The sequence below is a fragment of the Ictalurus punctatus genome, chromosome 28 (genome assembly GCF_001660625.3).
Source record: "Ictalurus punctatus breed USDA103 chromosome 28, Coco_2.0, whole genome shotgun sequence".
Classification (NCBI taxonomy): domain Eukaryota; kingdom Metazoa; phylum Chordata; class Actinopteri; order Siluriformes; family Ictaluridae; genus Ictalurus; species Ictalurus punctatus.
This window is the reverse complement of record NC_030443.2, coordinates 16,416,819-16,443,935: the sequence shown is the minus strand read 5'-3', so window position 1 is coordinate 16,443,935 and position 27,117 is coordinate 16,416,819. Positions and strand designations below refer to the sequence as shown.

At 39.9% G+C, this 27,117-nt stretch overlaps 1 protein-coding gene across 3 annotated transcripts; it reads right to left on the bottom strand.

Moving 5' to 3' along the window:
- Window positions 1-166: 166 nt before the first annotated feature.
- On the bottom strand, window positions 167-27,117 carry tek (TEK tyrosine kinase, endothelial). Of its 3 annotated transcripts, none has more exons than XM_017460405.3 (23): window positions 26,730-27,117; window positions 15,095-15,394; window positions 14,241-14,351; window positions 13,367-13,555; window positions 13,137-13,268; window positions 12,623-12,760; window positions 12,416-12,541; window positions 12,102-12,247; window positions 11,473-11,617; window positions 10,942-11,100; window positions 9,478-9,612; window positions 8,853-9,146; window positions 7,001-7,312; window positions 6,760-6,896; window positions 6,085-6,295; window positions 5,338-5,448; window positions 4,942-5,132; window positions 3,888-4,001; window positions 3,713-3,783; window positions 3,560-3,600; window positions 2,361-2,457; window positions 2,142-2,241; window positions 167-717 (listed from the first exon to the last, which is right to left on the bottom strand). In XM_017460405.3, the coding sequence occupies exons 1-23, from the start codon at window positions 26,824-26,826 to the stop codon at window positions 643-645; spliced, it is 3,432 nt and encodes a 1,143-aa protein (XP_017315894.1). In that variant the 5' UTR covers window positions 26,827-27,117; the 3' UTR covers window positions 167-642. The 3 variants fall into 3 exon arrangements, with proteins under 3 accessions (XP_017315894.1, XP_053532944.1, XP_047007765.1); XM_053676969.1 differs by having other exon boundaries at window positions 13,367-13,522; XM_047151809.2 differs by lacking the exons at window positions 167-717; window positions 2,142-2,241 and adding an exon at window positions 3,144-3,209.

Below are 27,117 nucleotides of genomic sequence, written 5' to 3'. Positions count from 1 at the left end.
CACACATAACTGCAGTGCGAACCACAATAACAGGAAACCGTGATGTGATCTACTGCTATGTTTATGATCCTTGACATTTTTTTTTTTCCTCAAGCTTTTGGATTATTTGATTAATAAAGGAAGCAGAGGATGATTTAATATTGTTCACTGTTTGCAAAAACAAGCGTTCTCACTCTCCGAGTGTGATTTATTGTTTCTTATCTGTAGCGTTGCAATATTTCACAATCTTCTTCCCCCAAGCGACAGCATTTCACAACAAGAAGTTTATTAGTCCTTTAAAAGCCATCGAACGTTTGCACAATGCCCAATATACAGCAACCAAAACTTTCAAAATGGCCGCCACGTCCAGCTTAGGATTTTGTACACGCGTCTAGAGTTTGGGCTGCAGAACAGCACACTCCGTCGCTCGCTCAGTCACTCAGCATCACGACTCAACACGCATGAGAATACACAGATGTACTGTATGATCCGATACTTCAGTAAGTAATCACGATAACAAGAAAAGAAAAGGAAGACACGATGTGTGCAGAAAAAAAAAAAAGCTTTCTAGTCCGTGAATCCCGATCACAGGGTTGTAAAAACGTTATGATACACGTCCGATACGCAGAGCGGACGGCGACGCAGGCGCACGGGGAGGTGAAGTCAGCCGGCCTCTTCGGCAGAGCAGTCGATTCCCGCGTAGGTGAATTTCTCATACAGCGTCGTGTTCACATACGTCTGCAAAAGAGATAGAGAGAGAGGAGGAATGGGAAAGGTCAGTTTAATAACTAACCATTAGGTTAATATTGTGAGCGCAATTAAGGAATCATTCACATGACTGCTCCCAATCTAATAGGCTGAAGGCGAACACGTGGCCAGTTTCTCCACTGCACATTCAAAAACCAAACAAGAACTCGTCCACTTAAAGTACACGCACGGCGAGTCGCAACGTCAGAGCAACCGGAGACCGTTCGTTTTCAACGAGAGCTGGCGACGTTGGTGATTAGATGTGGGCGTGTCTAGTGACGCGACAAAGGTTTCACTTTAGGCAAATTTTTGAGCAACTTGGTGCAGCGACTAGCAGCGGGAGTGAAGACAGTCGAGCGCACGTGATGCGTGATCCGCCATGCTGCCGGTGCGAGTCCGAATTGTTGCGTAGACCCAGACAGTCCGGCTCTTGCGTTTTCGCCACTGATAGATGGCGACAAAGAGCTCACACACACTGCTTCTCCTACACCTCGTAGGATATGATGCGTATATACTGTATACACTGGGAAATTTTATACACCAACGCTCTCCCTCTAGAATGTTTCATTATAGCGGCAAGAAAACCGGTTTGTTGTCAAAATTGGAATGCTAGTCGCGCCACCGACGGATTAATGTTGCTATGGCGACCAGTAGTAGGAGCGCCTACTGGCCACTTCTTAAAATCGCCGTATGTGTGAACGTACCTTTAGAAGCACTTTCCGGTTTCCCACCAACTTGGGAGACGGCTAGAACCGGAACAGGCGGTTGATTTATTTTCTATAACAGCAGCTCTGACAAGTTTCATTGTCCTTTTCAATTACGTTATCGTTTCTAGAGTAACAACTCGATCCCAGCAGACGCTCCACGTAAGCTTTAAGGGAAAATGTATTGATTTTATTTGATTATGTATTTTAATTTTTTGTTTTTTTTTTAAATCCAGCCAGGAACATCAAACAAAAACATATAACTGTTGACACGGTAAAAACTTTTGAACATTTATGGAAGGAGTCTCCAGTGTTAGCGCTTCTCCGTAACGAGCTGCGTCTTTTTGTTGTCGTTCGTTTCAAGCTATAGCTATTATAACATAAGTGATACCAGGGCGTAAGTTGTCTTCCGGATATTCCGCAATATTAATACGCTGCTATAAACGAATTTTTAAAAAAAAAAAGTGTCATATCGTGTGTCATTCTTTAATTAATAAATAATGAAACGACTGTGGTGATTTTGTGGAGAATTTCTGTAGTATAAGTGGAATAAAACTCTTCAGAGCATGCTGTTATGGGAAAATAATCAGGTCCAGCTTTGTGGTATTAAATGTTCTTTGTATTCTGTGCAATGGCGGGAAAAAAGGCCAAAAGGAGTTGGAGAGCATCATTTTGTTGGATTGTATGCTGCTTCTTTTTCTTCTTCTTCACCTTTCTCTCCTCCAGCATGCGGTTGAGTGACACCAGGATCTGAGCGAACGACGGTCTCTCGTAAGGCTTCTCTCTCCAACACTGCCTCATCAGCTCAAAGCTACAAAAACAGAAAAAAAAAAACAAAAGCGAGCCAACACACAAACAGAAAATTGATTACTGCTGAATAAATAACATGAATAAAGACATTAATAAATAATGTCTGAAACACAAGCTTACACTTCGTCATCACAGTTGAGTGGTTTCTCCAGGCGATAACCCTGAGGCAGTTTCTCATAAAGCTCGGCACAGGTCATGCCACAGTACGGCGTCCCACCTGCAAACCGACGTGACCGTGAGATAAACATACTCAGTATTGACACCGTCATCGATATACACATACAATGAGTATACAAAGTTTACACACTCCTGTTTAAACGAAGATAAATCGTGTCAGATCTGTTCCCGTCTTTAATGTGTGATTTGCATGTATGCTTCGGGTCGCTGTCGTGCTGAAAGGGGAAATTCCTTTTCATCTTCAGCTTACTAGCGGAAGGTTTTGCACTAAAATCGACGGGTATTTGTAGAAATTTATTTCAATTTTCCCACCACCTTGATACAAGCCCCAGTTCTGGCTGAAGAAAAGCAGCCCTAAAGTGTTATGCCGCCACCACCATGTTTCACCGTGGGTGAACCGTGGGTGCACCGAACATACCTTTTGGAATTATTCTACCTTTTGGAATCGGTCTCATCAGACCAGAACACATTTTGCCACATGGTTTGGGGTGATTTAGTTGAGCTTGGATGTTCGCCGCCCTACGCCATCGCCCAGACGTGACGAATACGACACACCACAGTAATTTGCCAACATTCGAAATTTGCATTTATTAAAAAAAAAGGCACGTGTTACTTTTTATCCATTCAAAGTGGCGATTGTATCGCGACGTTAAACAGTAAAGACAAAATATAACCCAGCTTGTCATGTGACTGAGATACCAGATAAAGCTCAATATTAATACAAACCTGTGAAGTGCCGGTATTGAAAAACTAATCACCTTCTGACCAATCAGATTCGAGAATTCAGCAGCACTGTGGTATAAAATAGATGGCATGAAAATTGTTGGCAAATTTTTTGTGGTATAAGAGGAATAAACATGTCAGGATGTCCTGTTATAGGAAACTATCCAGCGTTGATTATTTTCCCATAACAGCACACCCTGTAGAGTTTTATTCCGTATTTACGTCTCATTATTATTACTCGTGTTATTGGGAAATTATTCCAAAGTCTTTTGTTTCCTCAATATCACAACTTTCCTTGAAAACTTGAAATTTCCCATAGAAGTTTTGTATCATTCTATTCGCTCATACAGTCTGGGATCATGTTCTACAATAAGTATTGTTTAATATTAAAAAAAAAAGATCTCACAATGTGAACACACCTAAACTCACCACCTCCCAGAGAAGCACTCCATATGACCACCTAAAGGTGAGAGAGATAAAGTAGGACCGATTTCAATCTCTATTACTTGTATTAAATGCCTGAATTATTATCATTACTACTTTCTCTGCTTGAAGGATCTGGAATATCTTACACGTCACTGTTGGTTGTATACACACTGTAGTTGAGAGATTCTATGGCCATCCATCGCACAGGTAATCGGCCCTGTACGCACAAAACGCCAGCGATTTGTTCTCCGTTTAGCTCTATGCTGTACGTTATAAGCAATTATACTATACTATATGTATAAGTATTTAACAAGACATTACCATGGTCTTCTTCACGTACACTTCTTGTCCTCGCGAGAGCCCGAAATCGGCGATCTTCGCCACATAGTTTTCACCTACCAGGATGTTTCTGGCTGCTAAATCTCTGTGGATGAACTACAAGAAGCAGCAAAAGATTCTCATTAAAGGAATACTCTCGCGCTAGTATTTCAACCTGCTCTTTATTTACAGCACGTGTAACGTAAGTGTGATTAGCTCAGACGATCATTTGGTCACATGTCCGTGTAGCGAGGAAATAACTGAAAATGTTCACTTACTGTATAATGGAAGTCTAAGGGCGGTCGTTGCAGTATGGAAACATTCATGCAAAATTTCACAAAAGTGCCGGAAATTGTGGCTAAAACCACATACGGACTGCTTTACCAAGACTTTAGATCATCTCTTTCTCGGATTACTTTTTGTTCAGTTGTCCCAGTCGTAGTGAATTTGCGTCATTTAGGCAGTCGAGTATTAAAAGAATTCAACAACTGCACTTTAGTTGTCGGTAACTAAAGACTACCCTTAGTTTCGACGGGTTTCATTCGAGTTTCAAGTAAACCAGGTTGTTTTTTTGTTTTTTTCCCTCAGTACAGAGAGATGTATGGGAATTCTAACCTGTGGTAATTCATATATAGTTAAACACAGCGCTGGAGTGTTCCTTTAAACAAAAGTAGCTCACGCGTCATGTTATCAGGATTTTTAAAATATGGAAGAAGATTTCTAGACACTGTTTCTTCGGATTGTCGTTATCAGTCCTGGTAATTACATTTACAGTATTTGGCAGACGGCCTTATCCAGAGTGACTTACATTCAAACATCTGAGCATTTAAGGGCCTTGCTCAAGGGCCCAACAATGGCAGCTTGAACTCACAACCTTCTGAGCAGTAGATCAACACCTTAACCACTGAGCTACCTCTGCCCTACTTCCCAAGAGTTGAATTATGAGATCACAAATCCCAACATCCCAACGTATCTTTTAATAAATATAAAGACGGCATGTTTTCAGAGAATTCCGCTGGCTCTGGATTTCCTCTAGCGAGACTGCTGGATTGCTGACCTGTTTCTGGCTCAGGTAGTCCATGCCTCGAGCTACGTCGGCGGCGAAGTGTAGCAGCTGCTGGGAGGACAGCGTGGAGGCCGTGCTGTTAGCGATAGCAAATGCCGGGTCTGTTTCCAGGACACGACTTTTCCTTAGGAAATCCAGCAGGTTGCCATGAGGCGCATACTCGATCGCCAGGTACAAATAACCTGAGAGAGATGCGGAGTTCGGATGTCGTTAGTCTTTGTCAACTTAGTTAGGCTTCAGCAACCTCAGTGATTAGTTGTAGATCACTCTAGGCATCAAAGCAAAGTGCAAATAGTAGAACTGACTCAGTAGTAGAAATAGTTAGAGGAACATGGGGAAATGGGAAAACCAACAGCGCTTGAACCCTGAAAAGCGAGGGATACAGACCTCGGTGCTCACAAGCTCCCAGCAGGTTAATGATGTTGGAGTGATGACCCAGTTTACACAGAACCTCCAGCTCACCGGCAAAGTCTCTGTGATCATCTTTAGAAGCGTATTCTGAGAAACAGATGGGTAAAAAAATTTTATTTATTAAAAAAAAAAAAAACAAAACACCATCCTAACACGCCAAAATACCTTTCTTTCTTTTTTTTTTCCTAAATCTTGGCCAATTCTCTAAGGGGGCAGAGAATATGAAATACAGTATCTCCCACACAGAGGGCATGGACCCGTTTTGCTCTCTCGGTCTGCCAGCTAGAGATGTTTGTGGCATCATCGGGATTTGAACTCGCAACACTTTTTCAATCTTTGCGATGATGTAAGATTTTCTCAACAGCCACTGATGAAGGGGGATGAAGCCTTGACTGGCTTCAAATAATATTCTCTCCTTCTCTCTTCAAAGTCAGGATGGAATGATGACTGTTCAATCTGATGCCAGTCTCACATACTTTGGCGTCTTTACTTTAAGAAAACATAAATGTTCTCCAAGGATTTCTAAAAATGTATTGAGAGAGAAAAAAAAAAAAAAAACATTCCTCTCATGTTTGCTTGGGATGTTTGATCTGAAAAAAGTTTTAAAGCCCTTGTAGAAATTACTACCCAGGTTACTCCCTGACTAATGTCAATGTAAACAGACTATAGATTTATACCAGTCTAAATCAGCAGACGAGTATTAAACAGTACGACACTCCTGACCTTTCATCCTCTTGATGGCTGCATCCATCCTCAGGCCGTCCTTCTTGATGCGAGCCTTGAGCACCTGGCCGAAGTTTCCCTCTCCGATCACGTCCTGGAACTTGATGTCGCTCCACTCCAGCATCGGGTAGGACACGGCCTGCGTCGAGCTTGTCACTTTCTTCTGAGTGTTTAAAGACCCGGAGCTAAACTGGACCACGGGTTCTTCTCTCTGAGAGACGAGACACACCTCCATTAGAGAAAAAAAACAATATGTGTGATCTTGCGACTGCTACGTTTATCTGAAAAACCCGTGTTAGGAAGGTTGTGAGTTCGACTCGCAAATATGGCTGACCCTGTGTTCTGTCTCTTAATTCCTTCCAAGCTGGGATACAAACAAAAGTTTACACACCCTTAGGATATCTCGAAGAAGGTAAATTGTTCTTCTTCTTTTTTTCTAGCAATTTTAAATGGATTAGAATACAAAAGCTGGGGGTGCAGGGGGGTTGGGGGCAGTTTTCCTCATGGGGACCAGCCAAATATCCCCACAAGGTCAAAACTGTCAGATACACACACACACATTCCAGTTTTTTGGATATATTTCCATGAACTGTACTTAACTCTGCACCTGTTACTAAGAACTTAACGGAAAATGAAGCTTAACACACACACACACACACACACACACACACACACCATGCGTCTCTGAAAGGAGGTTCTCTTGAGCTGGAGCACGATACAGAAGGCCAGCAGGATGGTAAGACAGGTCATTCCAGCAGAACCCAGAATGGCATAAAATAGCATGTTTCCATCAGCTCTGATCCTGTACAGGCCTGAGATACAGAAAATATAAAGCTGCTTTAAAGACAAATATTGCGTGCATGCATTCTGTGTGTGCATGTGTGTGTGTGTGTGTGTGTGTGTGTGTTTGACTCACGTGAGCTCTCGTGTGGCGTTAGCGTCCTCAGAGAGACCTGATTCTTCTTCTTGCTCTCCCCCATGTTATTAATAGTCCAGAGCTCCAGTAGATACTCAGTGTCAGCTCTCAGACCTCTCAGCATGAAGTGCATGGAATTCTGGGATGGCTGCACCCCCAGATCCACCTGCTGGCTGTACATCGCCTCCTCCTCCTCCTGGTAACGAATGATCACCTTGACGACGGAGTGGCCCTCGGCGACGGACCAGCTGAGGACGGCTGACGAGTCGGTGATGTTGGAGGCGGAGACGTCAGATGGAGCAGGAGGAAGTTCTGAGTTAAAAAAGGAGGAGGAAAAATAGGTTCTGGTTAAATCATTACTCATTCAAAGTGAAATCCAAAACAATGCGCTCTAATTGATTGAAAGTCTTAAGGGTTCTTTGGTTGTCCCTCTAGGGGAAATCTTAAAAGGTCTCTATAAAATTATACAGTAAAATGTTTTCCTATGAGAAAATGTGTCAAGCAGGAACCTTTTGGGGACACTAAGGATCCACTGAGTCCTTTAAGAACCCTAGAAGAACCTATTTTTTTGTTTATGATTGTATGTATATGTGGTACAAAATCCAATTTATTGCATTTTCTTAAAATTCTGTTAAACTGTGCTGGTGCATTTTTTTTTAAGAAAAAAAGAGGTTCTTGAGGATTTATTTTAGGGTTTGTTAGATAGTGAAGGTTTTTTAGAGTTTTCATTGGAAGGGACCCATTGTCATGTCATTGCATGTTAACTCCTTAGCACCACACCCTATATAAGCACACTCCTCACACTCGCTCACAGCGAAGTATTCGTTCTGCTCTGTGATTACTCATGTACCAAGCCGTAGTTTGTTATTGCTTGTGGTTTTTGGAATGTTTCTCTGGTTTTTGATTCTGCCTTGCTCTCTGATATCCTGATATCCTGATTAAGTGCCTGTTCCTTTTAATAAAAGCATTTCCCGCAACCGGCGCCGTCTGTGCCTCCTGACACCTAGTCTGATAAATACTAATACAGACAGCAAAATGTGTCTTTAGGTATCTCATTTTGTTAAAAAAAAAAAAAAAAAAAAAAAAAAAAAAAAGCTAATAAATAAATTTAATAAATAATAATAAATTTGCAACCAAATTTCAAATAGTAAACAATTTCAGTATTAAAATATTTTAAAATGTTTAATAAATGTACTAAAATAATTCCATAAAAAAATTATTTTCTTCCATTTATTTGCTTTTATCTCCTTTAAGATTTCATCACTACTTCCCAAATATGATGTGTTCTGGATATTAGTGTCATTATTACATTTAATAGCAAATATTATTATTATTATTATCATTAGTAGTAGTAGTAGTAGTAGTAGTAGTAGTAGTAGTATTAATTATTATTATTATTATTATTATTATTATTATTATTTATTATTATTAAGGTAGTAGTAGTAGGATTATTATTGTTGTTGTTATTATTATTATTTATTATTATTATAAATAGTAGTAGTATTAGTATTTCTTTACAGCTTTTGGGAGATTTTTTTTAAATATACTGCAACTTATGACGTTGCAGTATAATCATATATGCATCTGCAACCAAACGGATTTAATAAGATTAAGAAAATTGATTCCAAACATTGAATTAACACGGTATTTACTGAAGGTCTCAAAACAACAAGCCCTTCTTGTTTTTCATTGGTTCATTATGTCATATATCATATTTCCATCTCTACACTGTTCTTCAGAGATTGTATTTACCGCTGCGATTCTAACATGCTATCACATTATTTCTACACGGACGTTATCCACGGACGTTATTCTACACGTGATCCAAATTCACACCGAGCCCCTGATTTACCGTCGCTGAGGGTCCAGGCGCTGACCGTGGGGCAATTGTGATCCGCTGCCCTGCTGCTCAGACTGACCCTGCACTTGTACTTGTGTCTGGGTCTCAGGTGGTTTAGCTGGATGCCGGTGGAGTTTAGAGGCAGCTGGAAGTTCCATGCAGTGCCGGCATCCTCCGCCTGTTCACACGCCACCTCGTAACACCAGTCGTCTTTAGCCAGATCCATGACAGGGGCAGAATCCCAGGACAGGGACAGAGAGGTCTGATTCAGAGGGATCAGTTTCAGCCCCGTAGGGAGAGGCAGATCTGCGGGAGAGCGAGAAATGTTTAAAGATGATGTTTTTGTTTTTTTTAAATGAAGTGGGAATAAATGTCAAATCAGTACTAGAAGACTAAGCTGGAGGGATGCAGAAATATGATTCATTAATAACAAGATTAAACAACAACAACAACAAAACATATACTTTACAGATCAACTATTTACCGGGTAAGTGTGTAATACAAAACGTTTGGTAATTATTTTCTTTTTAAAAAACTAATCTGTTTTGGAACTTGTGTGTGTGTCTGTGTGTGTGTGTGTGTGTGTGTGTGTGTGTGTGTGTGTGTGTGTGTGTGTGTGTGTGTGTGTGTGTGTTACCAAGTTTCTGTGTATAGAAGCTAGCCTCAGGTCCTGGATTTCCGGTCCCTCCAGGTCCTCGCCGACTTAACTGCACAAATGCGATGTACTGAGTCATAGGGGCGAGATTCTCCAGCTTCACCTGAGAGCCAATCACTTCACACACACACACACACACATTTCAGCAATCATCACTACACTTGAATATTGAAATCATCTCTTTCCTTAGCACTTTGTCATCCCTTAAATCTCATTCCATGCAACACACAGATATACACGTGTACACTATATGACCAAAAGTATGTGCCTGTTGAACATCCCATTCCAGATTTATTCTCCCTTTGCTGTTGTAATATGCTCCACTCTTCTGTGAAGGCGTTCCACTAGATTTTGGAGCGTGGCTGTGGGAATTTGTGTGCATTCATCCACAAGAGCATTAGTGAGGTCGGGTACTGAGGCCTGGGGTGTAGGCGGTGTTCCAGTTCATGCCAAAGGTCTTCAGTGGCGTTGAGGTCTGGGGTCCACTCCAACCATGGCAAACCATGTCTTCATGGAGCTCGCTTTGTGCACAGAGGCGTTGTCATGCTGGAACAGGTTTGGGCCTCTTAGTTCCAATGAAGGGAAATCGTAATACTACAGCATAGAATTGTGTGCTTCAAACTTTGTAGCAACAGTTTGAAGGTTATGTGTCCACAAACTTTTGACCCTACAGTCCATCCATCCAGCTTCTATATCGTTTATCCTACAAGGGCGCAGGGAAACTGGAGCCTATCCTAGGGAGCATGGGGCACAAGGCGTGGTACACTCTGGACTGGGTGCCAATTCATCGCAGGGCACAATCACATACACATTCACACACCCATTCACACACTACGGACACTTTGGACGTGCATGTCTTTGGACTGGGGGAGGAAACCCCCGCAGCACGGGGAGAACATGCAAACTCCGCACACACAGGGCCGCGGCGGGAATCGAACCACTAAGGAACCATTAAGCCACCCTGCACCCTCTGACTGAAAATACAATCTGAAACACTTAAAAGACAAACAGTTCCTGAATAAGGAAAATCGTTCTGGAACCAATCCAGGAACTTTTTTTTTCTAACCCTCAGACAACAAAAGCACCGTTACGGAAAAGTGACATCATTCACATTGTTCTTCATGGCCATCATTTATTTTGGATCTGAGAGTGATCAGAAAAAAACATTTTACTCATCAGACAGGTATTTTTAAAACACTGTTCGGAATCCGGCACACAATAGAAATCAACCATAATGTGTGAGCCTTGCAGACTGACCTCTGACCTGTGACATGAAATATTCCTCTGAGGGAACTGGGTAGAAGGGATTTACTGTGTTTGTTTTGGTGACTATAAAACAATACGAATACATAACAGCTATATCAAACCTGATTAAACTCTCTGATTAAACAAAACTGAAATAAAACACCGAGCACAGTGTTTGGAGAGAGGAGAGAAGGCTGCTACCTTCCACCGTCTCCCACGTGGACGAATTGGCCTGCTTGTAGGTCACGTTGACCGAGGTGACCGGTCCATCCCCAGTGTACGGATACTTATTGACCAGCACCACCAGATGGTACGGCCCACTGCTGTTCAGCGAAGGTGGGTACTGCGGCTGTGGAGGAACTGCAACACAAAGGAACATCACGTTTTTTGTTTTTTTTAACCTTCGAGGTCAGATCAGTTATCTAAGTCATGTTGAGCAACACGTCATTAGAGGAACTGCAACAAAAAGATAAAGTCTGTGATCAGTCTATCATCCAACAGCTCCGTCTGGTGCCTTTCGCCTTTGCTTACGGTTGAGATCTGGTCAAAAATATGCAAGAATTTTGGTTCTTGGTTAAACTTCAAGAAACAGGTTCCAAGTTAAATCCTCCAGAATTAAAAATAAGTAAGAAATAGGTTTAAGTGAACCGAGGAATGCATGTTAAATAATTGACCTCTAACAGAAAAGGCCACACTCTTTCAAACCGCTAAACATGGATTTGGAGGGCTCACCTTTAACACTGACGACGAAGTCTTTCTCCACCTGAACGCTGGTGGTCTTCACCTGACAGACCCAGCGTCCACCGTCAGCCACCGTGATCCTGTCCACCCTGAACACGGACGTACTCTGGTGATTCTCTGTCTCTGTGTCCATGGCCTGGTCCAAACATGAACACAAAGAGCACAAAGGGAAAGTCCCTATGAAAAGCTTCTATAGAAACCAATCACCCAAAACAAAGAATAAAATCAATTCCACCGTGATAACTGACAGTATTACTGACTGCTTCATTGAGAATTTGTTCCAGCAGCTTTGTAACCATTCAAAGCAAATTAAAACGGACGGCTACGTAGCTAACGTGAGCCAACTATCTAGAAGTGTATTTTTTGGTGTGTGCCAAAGCTGTGTAACTTGTTGGGCTTGAGTCATTTTTGATTTGTGTCATACTGGAAAAAGTGAGCTCCCCCCCACACACACACACCCCCCACCCACCCACCCTCTTGAGGCACATTTAAAAAAAGCTTGAATTTCACTGTTTGAATCGAGTTCTGTGTAAAAACCAGCTGCTACATAAAAAAACAAGGCTCTAACTTTTATCTCTTCCATGCAGCATTCCAGAAGAATGAGGATCACTGGATCTTACGTATACGATGGTCTTGTCTGGTTTGAGCAGGATGATTTCTCCATGTAAAGGTGCCGGTTGTCCTTGGACAGAGCAGCTCACGGTGTACGGTGCTCCAGAATTCAGCTCTGTATCTCCAAAACTGCTTACAATGACCGGAGCTTTGTCTAGTAGGAAATAATTCATCAACCAATGGGAAAATCTCACTTTAATTCCAATGATGAGAAATTCAGGATATGGGTATACATATAGTATAGTATACAGTACTTTTCCCCCCCAGTGACAACAAATCCAGTATGACGTTATATATTAATGTTAATTAGTCCTGCTCTTGCCTTCTTTCTCACATCGGGCACCATGTCTCCCAGGACACACACACCCTCTGAAGCGGTCGCACTTCCCGCCCTTGTCACACACACACTTCAGTTTGCAGCCAGCGCCATAGTACCCGAATGCACACGCTGTTTAAGTGAAGTTTATATGTATATATTATCAAAATGAACATCTAGTTATGAGTCTAAAACAAATGAAATTGTTCTTACCCTCGCTGCAGTTTAGACCACTCCACCCAGAGGCGCACGAGCAGCCGTACGGGTCTCTGAGGCAGAACACCAGAGAGCGACACTTGCCGTCTATACAGCGCTCCTTACATGTCTTCCCGAAGCGGCCTTCACCACACACTGCTCACACACACACACACACATATCGGATATGCCATATAATTTAAGAGTATTTCTGGAAGGAGTCTCCAGTGTCCGTGCCTCGTAATGGTCAGTTAGTTTTCCACCACAGCAAGGACAAAAGTCTTCCAGGACCTGCTTTCTGGTTTGTCTGTAACAATTTTGTATAATTAACTCATGAGAATAAAGAGAAGTTGTTGAAAGTATGACTATACGTTTATAGTCGTTGGTATGAGAGGAATGAAACACTTCAGGATGTACTGTTATAGGAAGATGATAGTCAGGTTGTATTCTCAGTTCTGCCATTATATTTAATTACATTTTGAGCCTGAGCCAGATGAAATCTGTGGGATATTTACAGCACCGCGTGTGTTACCTGTCTCACAGGTGGGACCCTTGAAGCCGGGCGGACAGATGCATTCTCCTGTTTTATCGTCACACACTCCTCCGTTAGCGCAAGCTGGGCAATGCTTAGTGCAGTCTGAACCCCACCTGCCCTTCATGCAGCCTGAAAACACACACATGCAGTGTTAAATGCAGTACTCCATACAAAAGAACGTTCTAGATGCGTGTGTGTGTGTCGACGGTACTGTACGAAGCACTGACTCCTGACGATGAGGTGAGTGATGGCGGACGTCGACAGGTTTTCTGACATGTAGCGGATGGTGTAGAGTCCTGCATGTGACGTCTTCACGTCACTAATGAGGTAGGGAACCGAGTCCGTGATGTCCTCTTTGGGCACAGAGTGTGCGAAAGACGAGTCTGTGTTAACCACATTTTTGTAGGATTGTAATACTGTTTAAGGACGAGAGGAAGAGACAAGTTCAAATAAACAACAGGAAGTGCATGAAATGTTTGTTTAGACCGCAGGGCAAATCTGATTTATTTACTAAGCGCGAACAAATCAGATTTGCTTGTTCAGACTGTGTTTGAACTTGTTCACGTAAACATATGGGTTGGTATAAGTGTGTGAACACTGGTGTGTGAGTGGTGTGATCGCTACTATCCATGTTCAGTTACAGTTCTCAGCATGTATTCATGTATAAACAAAAAGACGAAAGAACCGTACACAGGTTCTTTAGGATGTCCGTTTTGGGGAGCCGTTAAATATTCTATGTAGAAAATGTTAAACATGTTTAGAAAACTAGGAAAAATTAACCATCCAAAGAACCCTTGAGGAACCCATTTGTGTCTAAGAATGTACGCATCAAATACTGTAGGTAACTGTGTGGTACAAACTCATTAAGTAAGTCGTTATTATCAAGCAATAATTAAGTAAAACATGACCATCGCACGTGCATGTCCAGGGATTAGACCTGAATCAGATTTCTACATAAAAGATTAGATTTAAATGTGGGAAAAAAATATGGAAAATGTCAGTCTTTTTCTCTTGTCATGAAATCTGACTTCAGATCTGATTTCACCTGAAACCTTTCCGGTTCAAATCCGATTTGAGTTGCGTGTCTGCTTGCACACATACCCTCCTTGTAGATGATCGTGTCCTCTACGCCCACTTTTTTCCGCGTGTACATGATGGTCACGTTATCTCCGACGCTGGCCGTCACCGTGAGTGCCTCGGGAAGAAACGACGCTGAAAGATTTTAACGAGGGAAACATTTTGGAACATGTCAAAGCTTCCCATTGTAACAAAATGGAAAGACTATTCAAATAAACAAACCAACGCGATGCTTTCTGCATGGCCAAGAATGACTACACAAAGAGGTGCATTTTTTTTTTTCCAGGAAATCTAAACCTACTGAATGACAGATTTCATAAACCAACCCCCCAAGTCAGAGATGTTCTCATAGTGGTGACAGTGGTGGTGGTGGTGGTGGGGGGGATGTTGTGCTAAGAACAACAAATTGGATCAGGAATAATCCAGCACTCTGAATTGGGCAATTTATGAACATGATATTGGACGTAAACCAGGGCTTGACTATTTGTTTTTCCATGCGTACTCTTTGCCCCTTAGCACATTCCAGGTTTATTAGAAGAAGAAGGAAAAAAAGAAGAAGAAGAACCCCCTGGAAATGTTGCTTATTTGTGGACAAGATCGTGACAATTGGTTTATAGAAGAAAAATAAATACGGAATTGCTCCGATTGCCAAGTGATATCTTCTGGATCAAATAAATCTCTCAGATGTCAGTCTTCCTTTTCTGAACTATGGGGATTCATTTCTGTTTAATAAGCCACACAAAGCAATTTTGTTTTGTTTTTTAACCAGAGCATGTCCACTTTACAACCCAGAAATGAACTTCAATAACGAACATCTATGCATTTATTCACATAAACTGATACGTCTGAAGGTTGATCAAGCTCACAAGCGTACTCACCTTCGTTTAACATTTTGTACGTGTACACCTTGCCACTGTTTGAGTTTTTGACCTTGCAAAAGAAAGCCCCGAATATGTCGCTGCGTGTCCTCCAGGAGACTCTGGATGCAGAGCGATATGTCTTGTCTGCTGTAGAACTGAGCGGGTATTTCTGGGCCAGGGGGTATTCGTGGTCCAGAGTGAGCGAGGCCGGACCGGAGGACGTCCAGTCGCTGCTCACGCACAGAAGCGACGCGTCTGCCGAGGACACTACAGGATCTGGGTTTATCAGCGTCACGTCTGAGATGTCCAGAGCGCTGCCTGAGACACAATTAACAATGGATATATTTTATACCACAGCGATGTTAAATTCTTGAATCTCATTGGTCAGATGTTGCATAAGAACATGCCCTGACAGAAGTAGAACTGTATAACTCATTCGCAGGGGACTAATGTACTAATAATAAATGTATTAAAAACATGCTGTTTATAACAAAGAATATATTTAACATTTACGGAAGAAGTAGTAACAATCAGTGAACCTTCCGCTACAGGAACTCAAATTTCTAAGCTATAAGAGGAATAAAACACATTATAACTCCACTCTGCAGCGGGCCGCATCACACGACCCCCTCCTTGATTATTTTCCAATAACAGCACACCACCATAGCTTGTCAAAGTCATACAGCTTAAACAATAAACAATTTCATTTAAAAAAAATCTAAACAAGACCATATGTACTTTTTAAATAATTTACATCAAGTGATTGCACGTTCAAAATAGCTACCTCTACAGGTTTTGGGATAAGCAATGTACTTTATTCATTTTCATGATGTTTAACGGACCACAAGTCTGCTTGAGATCATTTCAGATGATTTATTTTCCCGTCTTAAGGGCCGTTGTAATTACTTTGGGATGTTGACTGGTAAACGTCCACTGCTTGTTAGCAAAACTAGTCTTATAGCTCTGATACAAACCCAAATAAACAACTTAGGGACACCAAATATATCTAGCTGATTGACATCTGATCTACGCCTTTAAATACCATTCCAACTTCCCAGGTTTAAAATCAGTGGCACAAGTAAAGCCACAAATCCGAACATTATTTGCCAGGACAAAGACATCCAGAGCAAATAAAGATTCCTGGGAAGGATCATGGGTCATATCTACAGGAGAGGAAAGTGGGCAGTAAAGCACCCAGTTTATCTGATTTATTGACTCTCTGAACCACATGCAAACCCCCAGGCGACTCACTGCGGTCTGGCAACTGATAAGGTGCTATAAAAGCCTCTACAACCACATGCCAAATCCTAGAGCTATAATCAGGGTTTGGGTTCGCCCACGGCACTAACACTTTAAATCCCAAATAAAGAATTGTTCAGGATTTCGACAGCCAGCTGAACAAATCTTCAACGTGACGTTAAAGTCCACAGTGTTACAGAGGCAGCTGTCTTTTTGTCTTTATTTTGTATCATCCCATGTAAGAGGCTACAATTTTTGAAAATCATAAATGTGATCATGTGGCTTTAGCAAATGTTGTTTCAAGCAAGTACACAAAGATTTGGTCACGTACTTACGTATATTTTATTTAGGGTCAAACAGACTTCCATTAAAAGTCAGAGACACTGGCAGATTGACTAAATTGAAAACTGTATATATATGTATGTATAACTGTATATATATATATATATATATATATATATATATATATATATATATATATATATATATATATATATATATATATATATATATATATATATATATATTTCTGTTGGACTATACCTGCTCTCAACGTGGGGTCTGGGGATATCCCCAAGGTCCCTGATGAATTTTATTACAGTACTAGAATGCACAACTTAATATTAGCAAAGTTATTAAAAGTTTTTAGGTGGTATGTTTGGTTCATTTAATCGAATGGGTTTGATCCAAACGCCAATAACTCTGTCAGTGGAAAGTTCGGGAATATAAAATCTCTGTGGCTATAATGAATAGTCATTCATTCCGGTCTTCATTCCAGTCATTCCCACTGGGCTGGTGTCTAAACTGGAAGAAGAGGTTCTGCGCAATTCGACCTACAGCTGAGTTATAGATTTCCTAACAGAAGGAGGACTAACAGTGAAAAGAGGATTGCGAGTTGTTCTTCTCTCTTGAGTTGGACTGAAAGCACCGCAGCAGCTTTCCTATTTCAATACGGTTATAGTATAATATAGTTTAATCTGCATTAGTGTAGATTAGTATACATGCTAGTATTCAGTGTTCGAATTGTGCCAAAGTTCTTGGGAGGCCCAAGTCTTTTCCAACTTATTACATTTTTAATTATTAATTTTTTTTTTTAAAAAACAAAAAAAAACACCACAACCCTTTTCTACATGAATGTATACATGTGTATTTCTTATTTATATTTTCTCATTTATTATTATTTAAAATGAGCACCATGTTTGTATTTTAACCAAATTGCCAAGCTATGCACTTTTAGGATAAAATTTATCAGCTAGTATCAAAACTTTTACAAAATCCTTGTTTCCTTTTTGGAAACAAATCCCAGTTAAAAAACCAATTGAACCTGGAAACACTAAAATAATTGTGTAAATGCTCACAAACAGACACTTTATGGACACATGTACACAATTCTCTACAGTAGGTTATACAGGTCAATTATTAATCATTAATAAGGATGAACCAACAATTATTAATATAGTAGAGTACATCATGGTTTAGCTCTAAGTGCAGTATCTGTGTTATAACACACCACACCTTTCTTCCCTTGTTGAACAGGGTCCCGGTTTAAGACACACCAAGCAATCATCAGCAGTTACACAAGCGCCATTTAGACGCCTTGGCATAAACCAACTCCCAACTCCCTGTCCTCTCTATCGTAATGCACACACTCCATTTTAGAGCTTACGGGAAATGGGGTCAGCCAACAATGTTGAAAAAAATAAAACACTAATCAGTTAGTCTTTTGCTGTGTGCCTATTAAAAGTAAACTTTCTCCAGCTACTTCGGAATACACTGGGTACATAGGAAACACATTTTCCTGATAACAGACCTTATAATCATGCTCAGCTTTGATCTGTTTTGATGTTCTTAGGCTGGGCAAACACTCTGGAAACCTCAAATAGATGTGCTTCCTCAGGTGGTTCATGGAAACCATATGCCTTAATTATTGCTTGTTGAGTATGGCTTATTGAGTACTGCTTATTGAGTGTGGCTTATTGAGTATGGCTTATTGAGTATGGTTTACTGAGTATGGATTACTGAGCATGGATTACTGAGTATGGATTATTGAGTATGGATTACTGAGTATGGCTTATTGAGTATTGCTTATTGAGTATGGCTTACTGAGTATGGATAATTGAGTATGGATTATTGAGTATGGTTTACTGAGTATGGATTATTGAGTATGGTTTATTGAGCATGGCGTACTGAGTGTGGGTTATTGAGTATGGCTTATTGAGTATGGCTTACTGAGTATGGATTATTGAGTATGGCTGATTGAGTATGGTTTACTGAGTATGGATTATTGAGTATGGATTGCTGAGTATGGCTTATTGAGTATTGCTTATTGAGTATGGCTTACTGAGTATGGATTATTGAGTATTGCTTACTGAGTATGGATTGTTGAGTATGGATTATTGAGTATTGCATATTGAGTATGGATTATTGAGTATTGCTTATTGAGTATGGTTTACTGAGTATGGATTTTTGAGTATGGATTACTGAGTGTGGATTATTGAGTATGGCTTATTGAGTATGGCTTATTGAGTAAGGCTTACTGAGTATGGATTATTGAGTATGGTTATTGAGTATGGTTTACTGAGTATGAATTACTGAGTATGGATTATTGAGTATGGATTACTGAGTATGGCTTATTGAGTATTGCTTATTGAGTATGGCTTACTGAGTATGGATTATTGAATATTGCTTATTGAGTATTGCTTATTGAGTATGGTTTACTGAGTATGGATTATTGAGTATGGTTTACTGTGTATGGATTATTGAGTATTGCTTATTGAGTATGGCTTACTGAGTATGGATTATTGAGTATGGTTTACTGAGTATGGCTTATTGAGTATGGCTTATTGAGTATTGCATATTGAGTACGGATTATTGAGTATGGATTATTGAGTATGTCTTACTAAGTATGGCTAATTGAGTAAGGCTTATTGAGTATGGCTTACTGAGTATGTATTATTGAGTATGGATTATTGAGTATTGCATATTGAGTATGGATTACTGAGTATTGCATATCGAGTATGGCTTGTTGAGACTGGATTATTGAGTATTGCATATTGAGTATGCATTATTGAGTATGGCTTGTTGAGTATTTTTTGTTGAGTATAGCTTATTGACTATGTCTTTATGTGTATCGCTTATTTGGTATGTCTTAATTATAATTGCTAATTGAGTGAGTATGAATTCTTTAGTATCACATATTGAGTATTTCTTATTGATGATGGCTTATTGAATATGTATGACTTATGAGTAAGGAGTATAGCATTTTGAGTAAGGTTCATTGAGTATGGTTCACTAAGTATGGCTTAAAAACTATGACTTCTTCAGTGCGACACTTCTTCAGTATAGCTCAGTCACTCAGTGGGGCTTATTGAGAAAGCTTCATTGAGTAAGGCTTATAGAGTATGGCTACCAGAGGATGGCTTATTCAGTAATATTCATTGAGTATTGCTTATTGAGTAAGGTTCATTGAGAAGGCCTCATACAGTATTGCTTATAGTGTATGGCTTATAGAGTACGGCTCAATTAATATGGCTACTTTAGTATTGTGCATTGAGTATAGGAGTATAGTTTATTGATTCTGACTTGATTAATTGATTGCTTGGTTAATAGTAAAGGCAGTTTTTTGTCTCCACTTTGGATGTGAAAATTACAAAAAATCAGACATGGGTCAAACGGATAACTCTAGACTTCCTGCTTGATACCCTGGACGCCACGTGACTGCAAGAACAGCAAGTCAGTAAGTTTGTGATTTGCAAATAAACGTCAAAATAAGACTTATAGTTTCTTTTAATCAGTTTGCACAGGCTCTGAAGAGTTTTGGAAAGTTACTAGTGTGCAAAGAGGGAAACCTCGCCCAGCTATTGTTGTGGCAGGAATAGTCTAGTGCAAAAGATCTATGCAAAGGGGTGTGGGGGTTTAACTTTAACACACACGCACACACACACACACACACACACACACACACACACACACACACACACACACACACACACACACTATGTAGGCTTTGTGTCTATTTAATGTCTAGTGGACAATAGATACATAAACTCTGTTAGTTAATGGGGAATTAGAGTGTCTCTCTGACTCCTAATTGTTCCTGAAGCCTGCCAAACTTCCCCTAGACTTTTAACAACCTGCCTGAGTGTTAAGAGCTGTCAAGCTGCATAATCCTCTCCTGTTGTTTTAGAGTGCTGCAATCATAATGAAACGAAAAGGAGATCCAGATAAATACACAACGTGGTGTCACGCTCTTGGCCCCATCTCGAGATCTGTGTTTCATAATTGAACAGGCATGCAAGTCAGCGCACAAATACTAGCGTTAACGTGCGCGCATGCCTTTTTGCTTGACCAGCTGTCAGAAACAGATGTTTGAGTTTTTTTGCAATCAACATTCCACAAGAGGTTACGGCGCATCTGTGAGGAGTTACAACTGGATCTGTGACAATTCTAATGAGGGAGTTGCTGATTAGATAAAGACAAAGTTCAACAGGATAACTGCTAATCAAATAATATACGGATGATAAATGAAACATAAATAAATATTGCGGATAGGAAAAATACAAAGGTCATTCTGTTATTATTAGATTACCAACATATTTTTTTTAATTGTAGGACACTTATGAATAGTTATTATTAGAGCAAAGGCAAAGGCAGGTTTTTTTTGTATTTATTTAAAATTGGTGTAAGATTCACAAATGCATTTGGTTAATAGATAGATCTCATTAAATGAAAATCTCCCTTTTTCCCCAAAATGTTCCCTATTTCTTCTATGTTTTTAAATTTTTTTATTATTGGTATGTTCATCTGATATGCAATTTTTTAAAAATCAACATCATATTTTCATACGTTCCTATATAAACAGGCTAAATGTAAACAACAATAAATGAACCCTAAATGAAAGGGTAGTGTCTCTGTGTACTGTTTCATGGGCAATGGTTCCTGTTCTTGTTTCTCATGTATTCTCTTAAATTCCCGGGTTTATTATGTTGTTATTTGCCTTGAAGCATATTATTTAGCAACATCTATGAATTATTCAGTAATCACAGAGAAACTAATGGGGGAAGATGAATGTGAGGAATGGAATGTATGGATCCTTCAACACCTCAGAGGAGCTGAAGGTGTTAATTATTCCCACCTGTCACTTGTTACTCCTGCATAGTTCCTTGTGTTGGTGTATTATGTATGTTATGTGTAAGAACTGCATTGTCAAGCCATAGTTCCTGGTTCCTGGTTGCTAGCATGTAGAATTTTCTGGTTCTGACACTTTGCTAATGTTCAGTTTTGATCCGTCTGGATTTTGGCCTCAGCTATGAACTTTGATTACAATTGTCTTTAACAAACAGGTTTTTGAAAACGTCTCCCTAACTTTAACTCCCACACTGGCGTATTACAAGTAGCTACTAGAATCAAAAAATGAACTACAATGAGAATGAAGCAGGAAAATATATAGTAGATATGTTTTAGGCCCAAACTAAAGTAAAGGCTTCAAGCAACATATTCACAACCATTTTATATACGTAATAACCAGTGATTTGAGGATTTGGACCACTAGTTGCCATTGTGTCCAATTCTGACTATATGTTTCTGTAGAATGGGGCATTTTTCATATTCAGTCCTTCTGCTTTTCCTGGTGGGGGTCGTGGTGGCACCAGGCTGAGAAGCCCAGCCCAGACTTCTCTAGCTCCAGTCCCAAGTTCCAGCTCCTCCTCTGTGATGATCAGACATTCCCAAGCGAACTGTGAGATATAATCTCTCCAGCAGGTCCTGGATCCGCCCTGGTGTCTCTGTTTATTTGGACGACCACCTTGTAAGGTGTCCAAACCACTTAAACTCGCTCCTTTCAGTTCAGAGGGGCAGTGGATGTAATATCAGGTTGTTGTCCTCACCCTATCAAGGAGACCACGCCCAGCAACACTGCAGAGGAACCTCGTTTCTGCAGCCAGGCCCTATTCTTTTGGTCACTACCCACACCTCTTGACCATCGATGAGGATAAGGACGTAGACTGGCTAGTAAACAAAAAGCTTCATCCACAAATCAACCTCCTGATTCATCTTTTACTTATTCAGAAGTAAAAAGGAACTGACATTTGAAATAAAATGGGCTTTCATTTGGCATGTATAAGTGTTTTCCATTCAAAATGTTACTTTGACACTCCTGGTTTCAATATATGGCCCTCATATTTGGAATATATTCCTATTCATTTCCATATGAAACATCAGGGAAAACATGTATGATTCCTTAAAATAAATAATTTGACAACACATCACACGTATTCTACCTCATTTCCACAGCTAAGGTATGAAAGAAAGAACGACAGCCTTCTTTACTTTATGTTCAAAGTTATAGGTGCAGTAAATAATCTAGTGGGCTATAAATAATGATGTGGTTAATTAAGCTAAGGCTATGCTACTGAGTCCAGTCCAAACCTTTCCGAAGTGTCTCAAACAAAGCTGTTGGAATGAAGAACGGCTTTGTTTCTTATCTTTCGTTCCAAGGAGTAAAGCACTGGCTTGATATTGTTGTTGCTGGAGTGATTAGTGGGTGTTTGGGGACGGTACACGAACACACGGTTACTGACTCAGAGGCACTACTATGCACACGTGCTCATTTCTATGGTATATAACTGGCTTTGGCCCGGCAGTCGCACGTCTCTAACAATGAACCATGAAACTGTGTGTTTGGTACACTCTAAATTTACATTAGACTATTGTTTTAAAGGTCAACTGGACTGTAAATCTGCACTGTCGGGAATGACTGTAGGGAGTATGGTGGTTTATCATGGCAGTAATGAAGAAATGGGTGCTTTGATTGTTGTAGGATAATATTTCTAAACGCTGGGCCACAGAATCTGAGACGTTTTATGCTGCAAATGGTTGTAAATTCAGTATATTGGGAATGAAACATTAAACCAGGTAGCAAGTTATTTTTTTAAATTATATATATATATATATATATATATATATATATATATATATATATATATATATATATATATGTATATATATTTATTTTAAAGCTACACTACCAGAACTGCGCAACGACTTTATACATACTGTGTATTGAAGATAATTTGGTGTAATATGTGTTTTAGTTTTGAAATTTTGAAATAGTTCAAATGATAAATCTTTCCCTTTGTAAAACAATAGAATTGCCGCCCAGTGATGTCACACAGGGCTGTAAACCTGACCAATCAGCAGTCTTGATTAAAAAACACACAGCACAGGTGCACACTGTAAGTCTATCCATTGGTCTTTTCTTTCTGTCTTTCTTTCTTTCTTTCTTTCTTTTGTTCTTAAAATAGCACGATGTATGAATTTTGATTCTGTTTAATTATTACTAAAATTAAAATGTGACAAGCGGTTGCTAGACGCCCACACGACCAACTACAAGCGTGAACGTAGGCTGTGGGAAGGGTAGATGTGTGCCAAGCGACATCAATTTGAAAATCTCTGACACAATACATATTACAGGTTTTAAAAAATAGAAGTGTGTCAGACGGGATATATATCTCTGGCAGTGCTGGGAGTTGAACTTTCAACCTTTTCACTGGATAAACAGCTGAGCGACCCTGGGATTAATTTCAGGACTAATTTCACAGTTTTACAAATGTATTTCTACTTATAGTAATTAATCTCTGCGTGTGGTCCAATTGCGCTAGTGACAATTGACGAAACGCAAAATGGGATTTACCAAAATGATCATTTAACTAATTACTATTTAAGGATTCATTTCTAATCTCATAGTGTTTGACAAACATGTTTCTGTGCTATTATTGGCCCAAAATGGAGTAAAGAGCTGACATTATGAAACAGAGGTGTGTGGTCATGAAGAAAAATGCTAAATGAAATGGGTGAGAGAGCATGGAGAAAGAGAGTTAGAAAGATAGAGATGAAGATGTAGGTTTGAATCATGAGAGAGGAAACAGTGAAAGCGCAGTAGTTCATAGAAGGTCTCTAATTCTCCATTCGTCTCATTGAGACAGCGACTCATTAAATAATCAGTTATGCTTTGCCTAGCTGCTAGTTATTGTCTAAAAGTCATGGGAAATGATCGCAAATGATCAACACATGTTGTTTTTGGTGCTTATCGCTATGTCCAATCGCTGAGGAATTACGGGTTATCTGTCTTGAAATTTGCGACAGCCATGTAGAACTGATGGTAGCTAATTTAATCCTTCACTTACACATTAAGGGTTTTTAGCAAGGATTGTATGGGAAAAATAGTTACTCAGTGAAAGAGCAATATAGGGAAGCTAGCGTTGGATCTTATGTAAGAAATCTGGAAATAACGACAAAAGAGCTAACAAACGACAAAACAACAACAACACAGCTCAATATAGCAATTAGAAACACTTAGAAACGTTTCATGTCTTTCAGTTATTTACACATTGTGATGTATTTATTGTCCCAGTGGGACTGTTTGCTAAACATTAACTTGTAGGTAGCTAGATGTGGTTAGGAAAGCCAAGAGAAATGTCCAACTGCTATACAAAACAATTTCCCATTGCAAAAACACTTATAATACGCTGCTATATGGATGAAGTGATCTCAAATGAAAAATGAATATGTTAATGATTAGAGTTTCATTAATTGTACAATATATAAACAAGTACTTTACAATTGGCCACAATTTCAGAGGTGGATATGACCGGCGTTAGGAGACAGCGTCTTTGAGGAGTTTCGACCGGATTTGCGCTGATTACTGTATATTGGACGGAGTTGATGATAATATGGAGATAAGACATCCAAAAGCTGGTGGAAAGGGAACATGAAAAGACTGGATATTTGTTTTATTACCAAGATGTAGCGCAATCTAATCAATCATTTCTTTTCAACTAACGTGAAAGTCATGGTGACAGCCTTTGTATTAAATCACGGGTTCCTGAACTAGGGTTCATTATTTACAAATGTTGGTCATGTTTTGTTTTACTCATTTAGCTTGCAAATTAATATTAAAAACGTCGCTCTTTGAAGATGGATTTTGTGTGCTGCTGTTTTGAAAGGTCACTGGGAGTTGCAAGGGTGTACCCCATTATTTTAAGTCTTTTCCGCTATCCTGACTAGCGTAGTTAAGCACTAAAAATGGAGGAATTTCTCTGTCCATCTACCTTCACTTGTTCCTTGAAAACACTGAATCACTCTGATTCAGTGGAACAAGAGAATTAAAAAAAAAAAAAAAACGAAAATATGCCATGGCATTTATTAAATATGAATTTTAGTTTGACTGAATTGGTTATTCCCATAGGCCTGTGTATACATTCAAAGTTCATTCCCCCTGGTATAATATCAGAACCCGTTACTATTGGCTTTCTTATTGTATGAGTAGCTCAGGAGCACAGATAGCAATGAATAAATAAATAAATAAAGCTACGGGGTATTTAATTGGACGTTGCATGAACAGAATAAACAAACCTGTAATTTTTTTTAATTACAAAGAAAAAATGGTGACGCCATTTTCTAGCAGAGATGCTCACTAGTATAGACCTACATCTCTTTATTAGCTACTGATCCTACAAGGCTCTCTCAAATTTCAAGACATTTAATTTCCCCTGACTTTTAGACAATAACTAGCAACACAGCAGTGTGATACAAATTTAAAATGAACAGACTCTGACTCAGTCCTGAGTAAAGTGGCCAAGACACAATTTCATCTCTAAAACATGTGGCTAAGGTGATTCCAGCTGCTCTTTAGAAAAGGCCATGGATTTCCAACTCCATCAATCTGACTGCAATAAACATCTGTTCTTATTATATACAGCGGCACAGGGTTACGGATATGAATTCTCACGATGGTCTGACAGAAAACTCTGACAGCACAGCACAAACAATCAGCAGTCCCAAGGCTGATCCCTGAAGGATGCCAACGTGTTAATCACTGGTTAATTCATGTCAGTGTGACCCGTAGCCGGTGAATATAAACCAGCTCTGACTACACTAATAAACCGTTTCCCTGACTAAGCATTCACTGAAGGCTTCACTACTTCATGCAGACTATAAAGTTGGATTCAATGCAAGATGAATAGAAGATGTTACTAGCGCAACTGTGTTCGACGTCCCCATACTGTATCTATTTCCATCACCTGATTTGGTCTTTAATACTCCATACCCCCCCCCCCCCCCCCCTTTTTTTTCTTCTGTAGACGTCAACTCGGATCTTATTTACTAATTGTACGATTAAACTAAGTAAACATGCCCTGTCCTATATATGTCCGTCCTTCCATAAACAGACCTCTTCTGTAGTCTTCCTAGACTACACAAAAGTCACTCATACATAAACTAAATCACTCGAACCAGACAAAACAACACAAGTCAAAAGAAGTAACCTGAGGAAAACCATGAGCGAGTCACCCAAAGCTTAGAAGCTTAAACAGATACAGGACAAAATTGGTAGAATTAAAGAAAGTATTTAACTGACCTGTAAGTAAGCAGCCCAGCAGACAGACAGTGAGCGAGACAGGCAGGTGAGGCATATTTGCCCGGCTGAGGGGCATGAACAAGTAGCGTGTCCACATCCACAGAGTTTCAGAGCTCAGAGACCCCGGGAGAAGCAAAAAGAATCACAGACATCCCTCCTCTACGACTGAAGCACTAGAACTCTCCCTTTCTCTGACTGCTCTGTCCAGGCACAGGGAGTAGAAGTTCCTTTTTCCTGTTTCCTCTCTCTCTCTCTCTCTCTCTCTCTCTCTCTCTCTCTCTCTCGCCAGTGAAGATGGGAAAGGCGACAGGCCAAACAATTGCTTGTAATGAGGTGCAGCTCCTGCTTCGACCCTGAAGGGAGTGGTCCCCATGTTGACCTTACCATA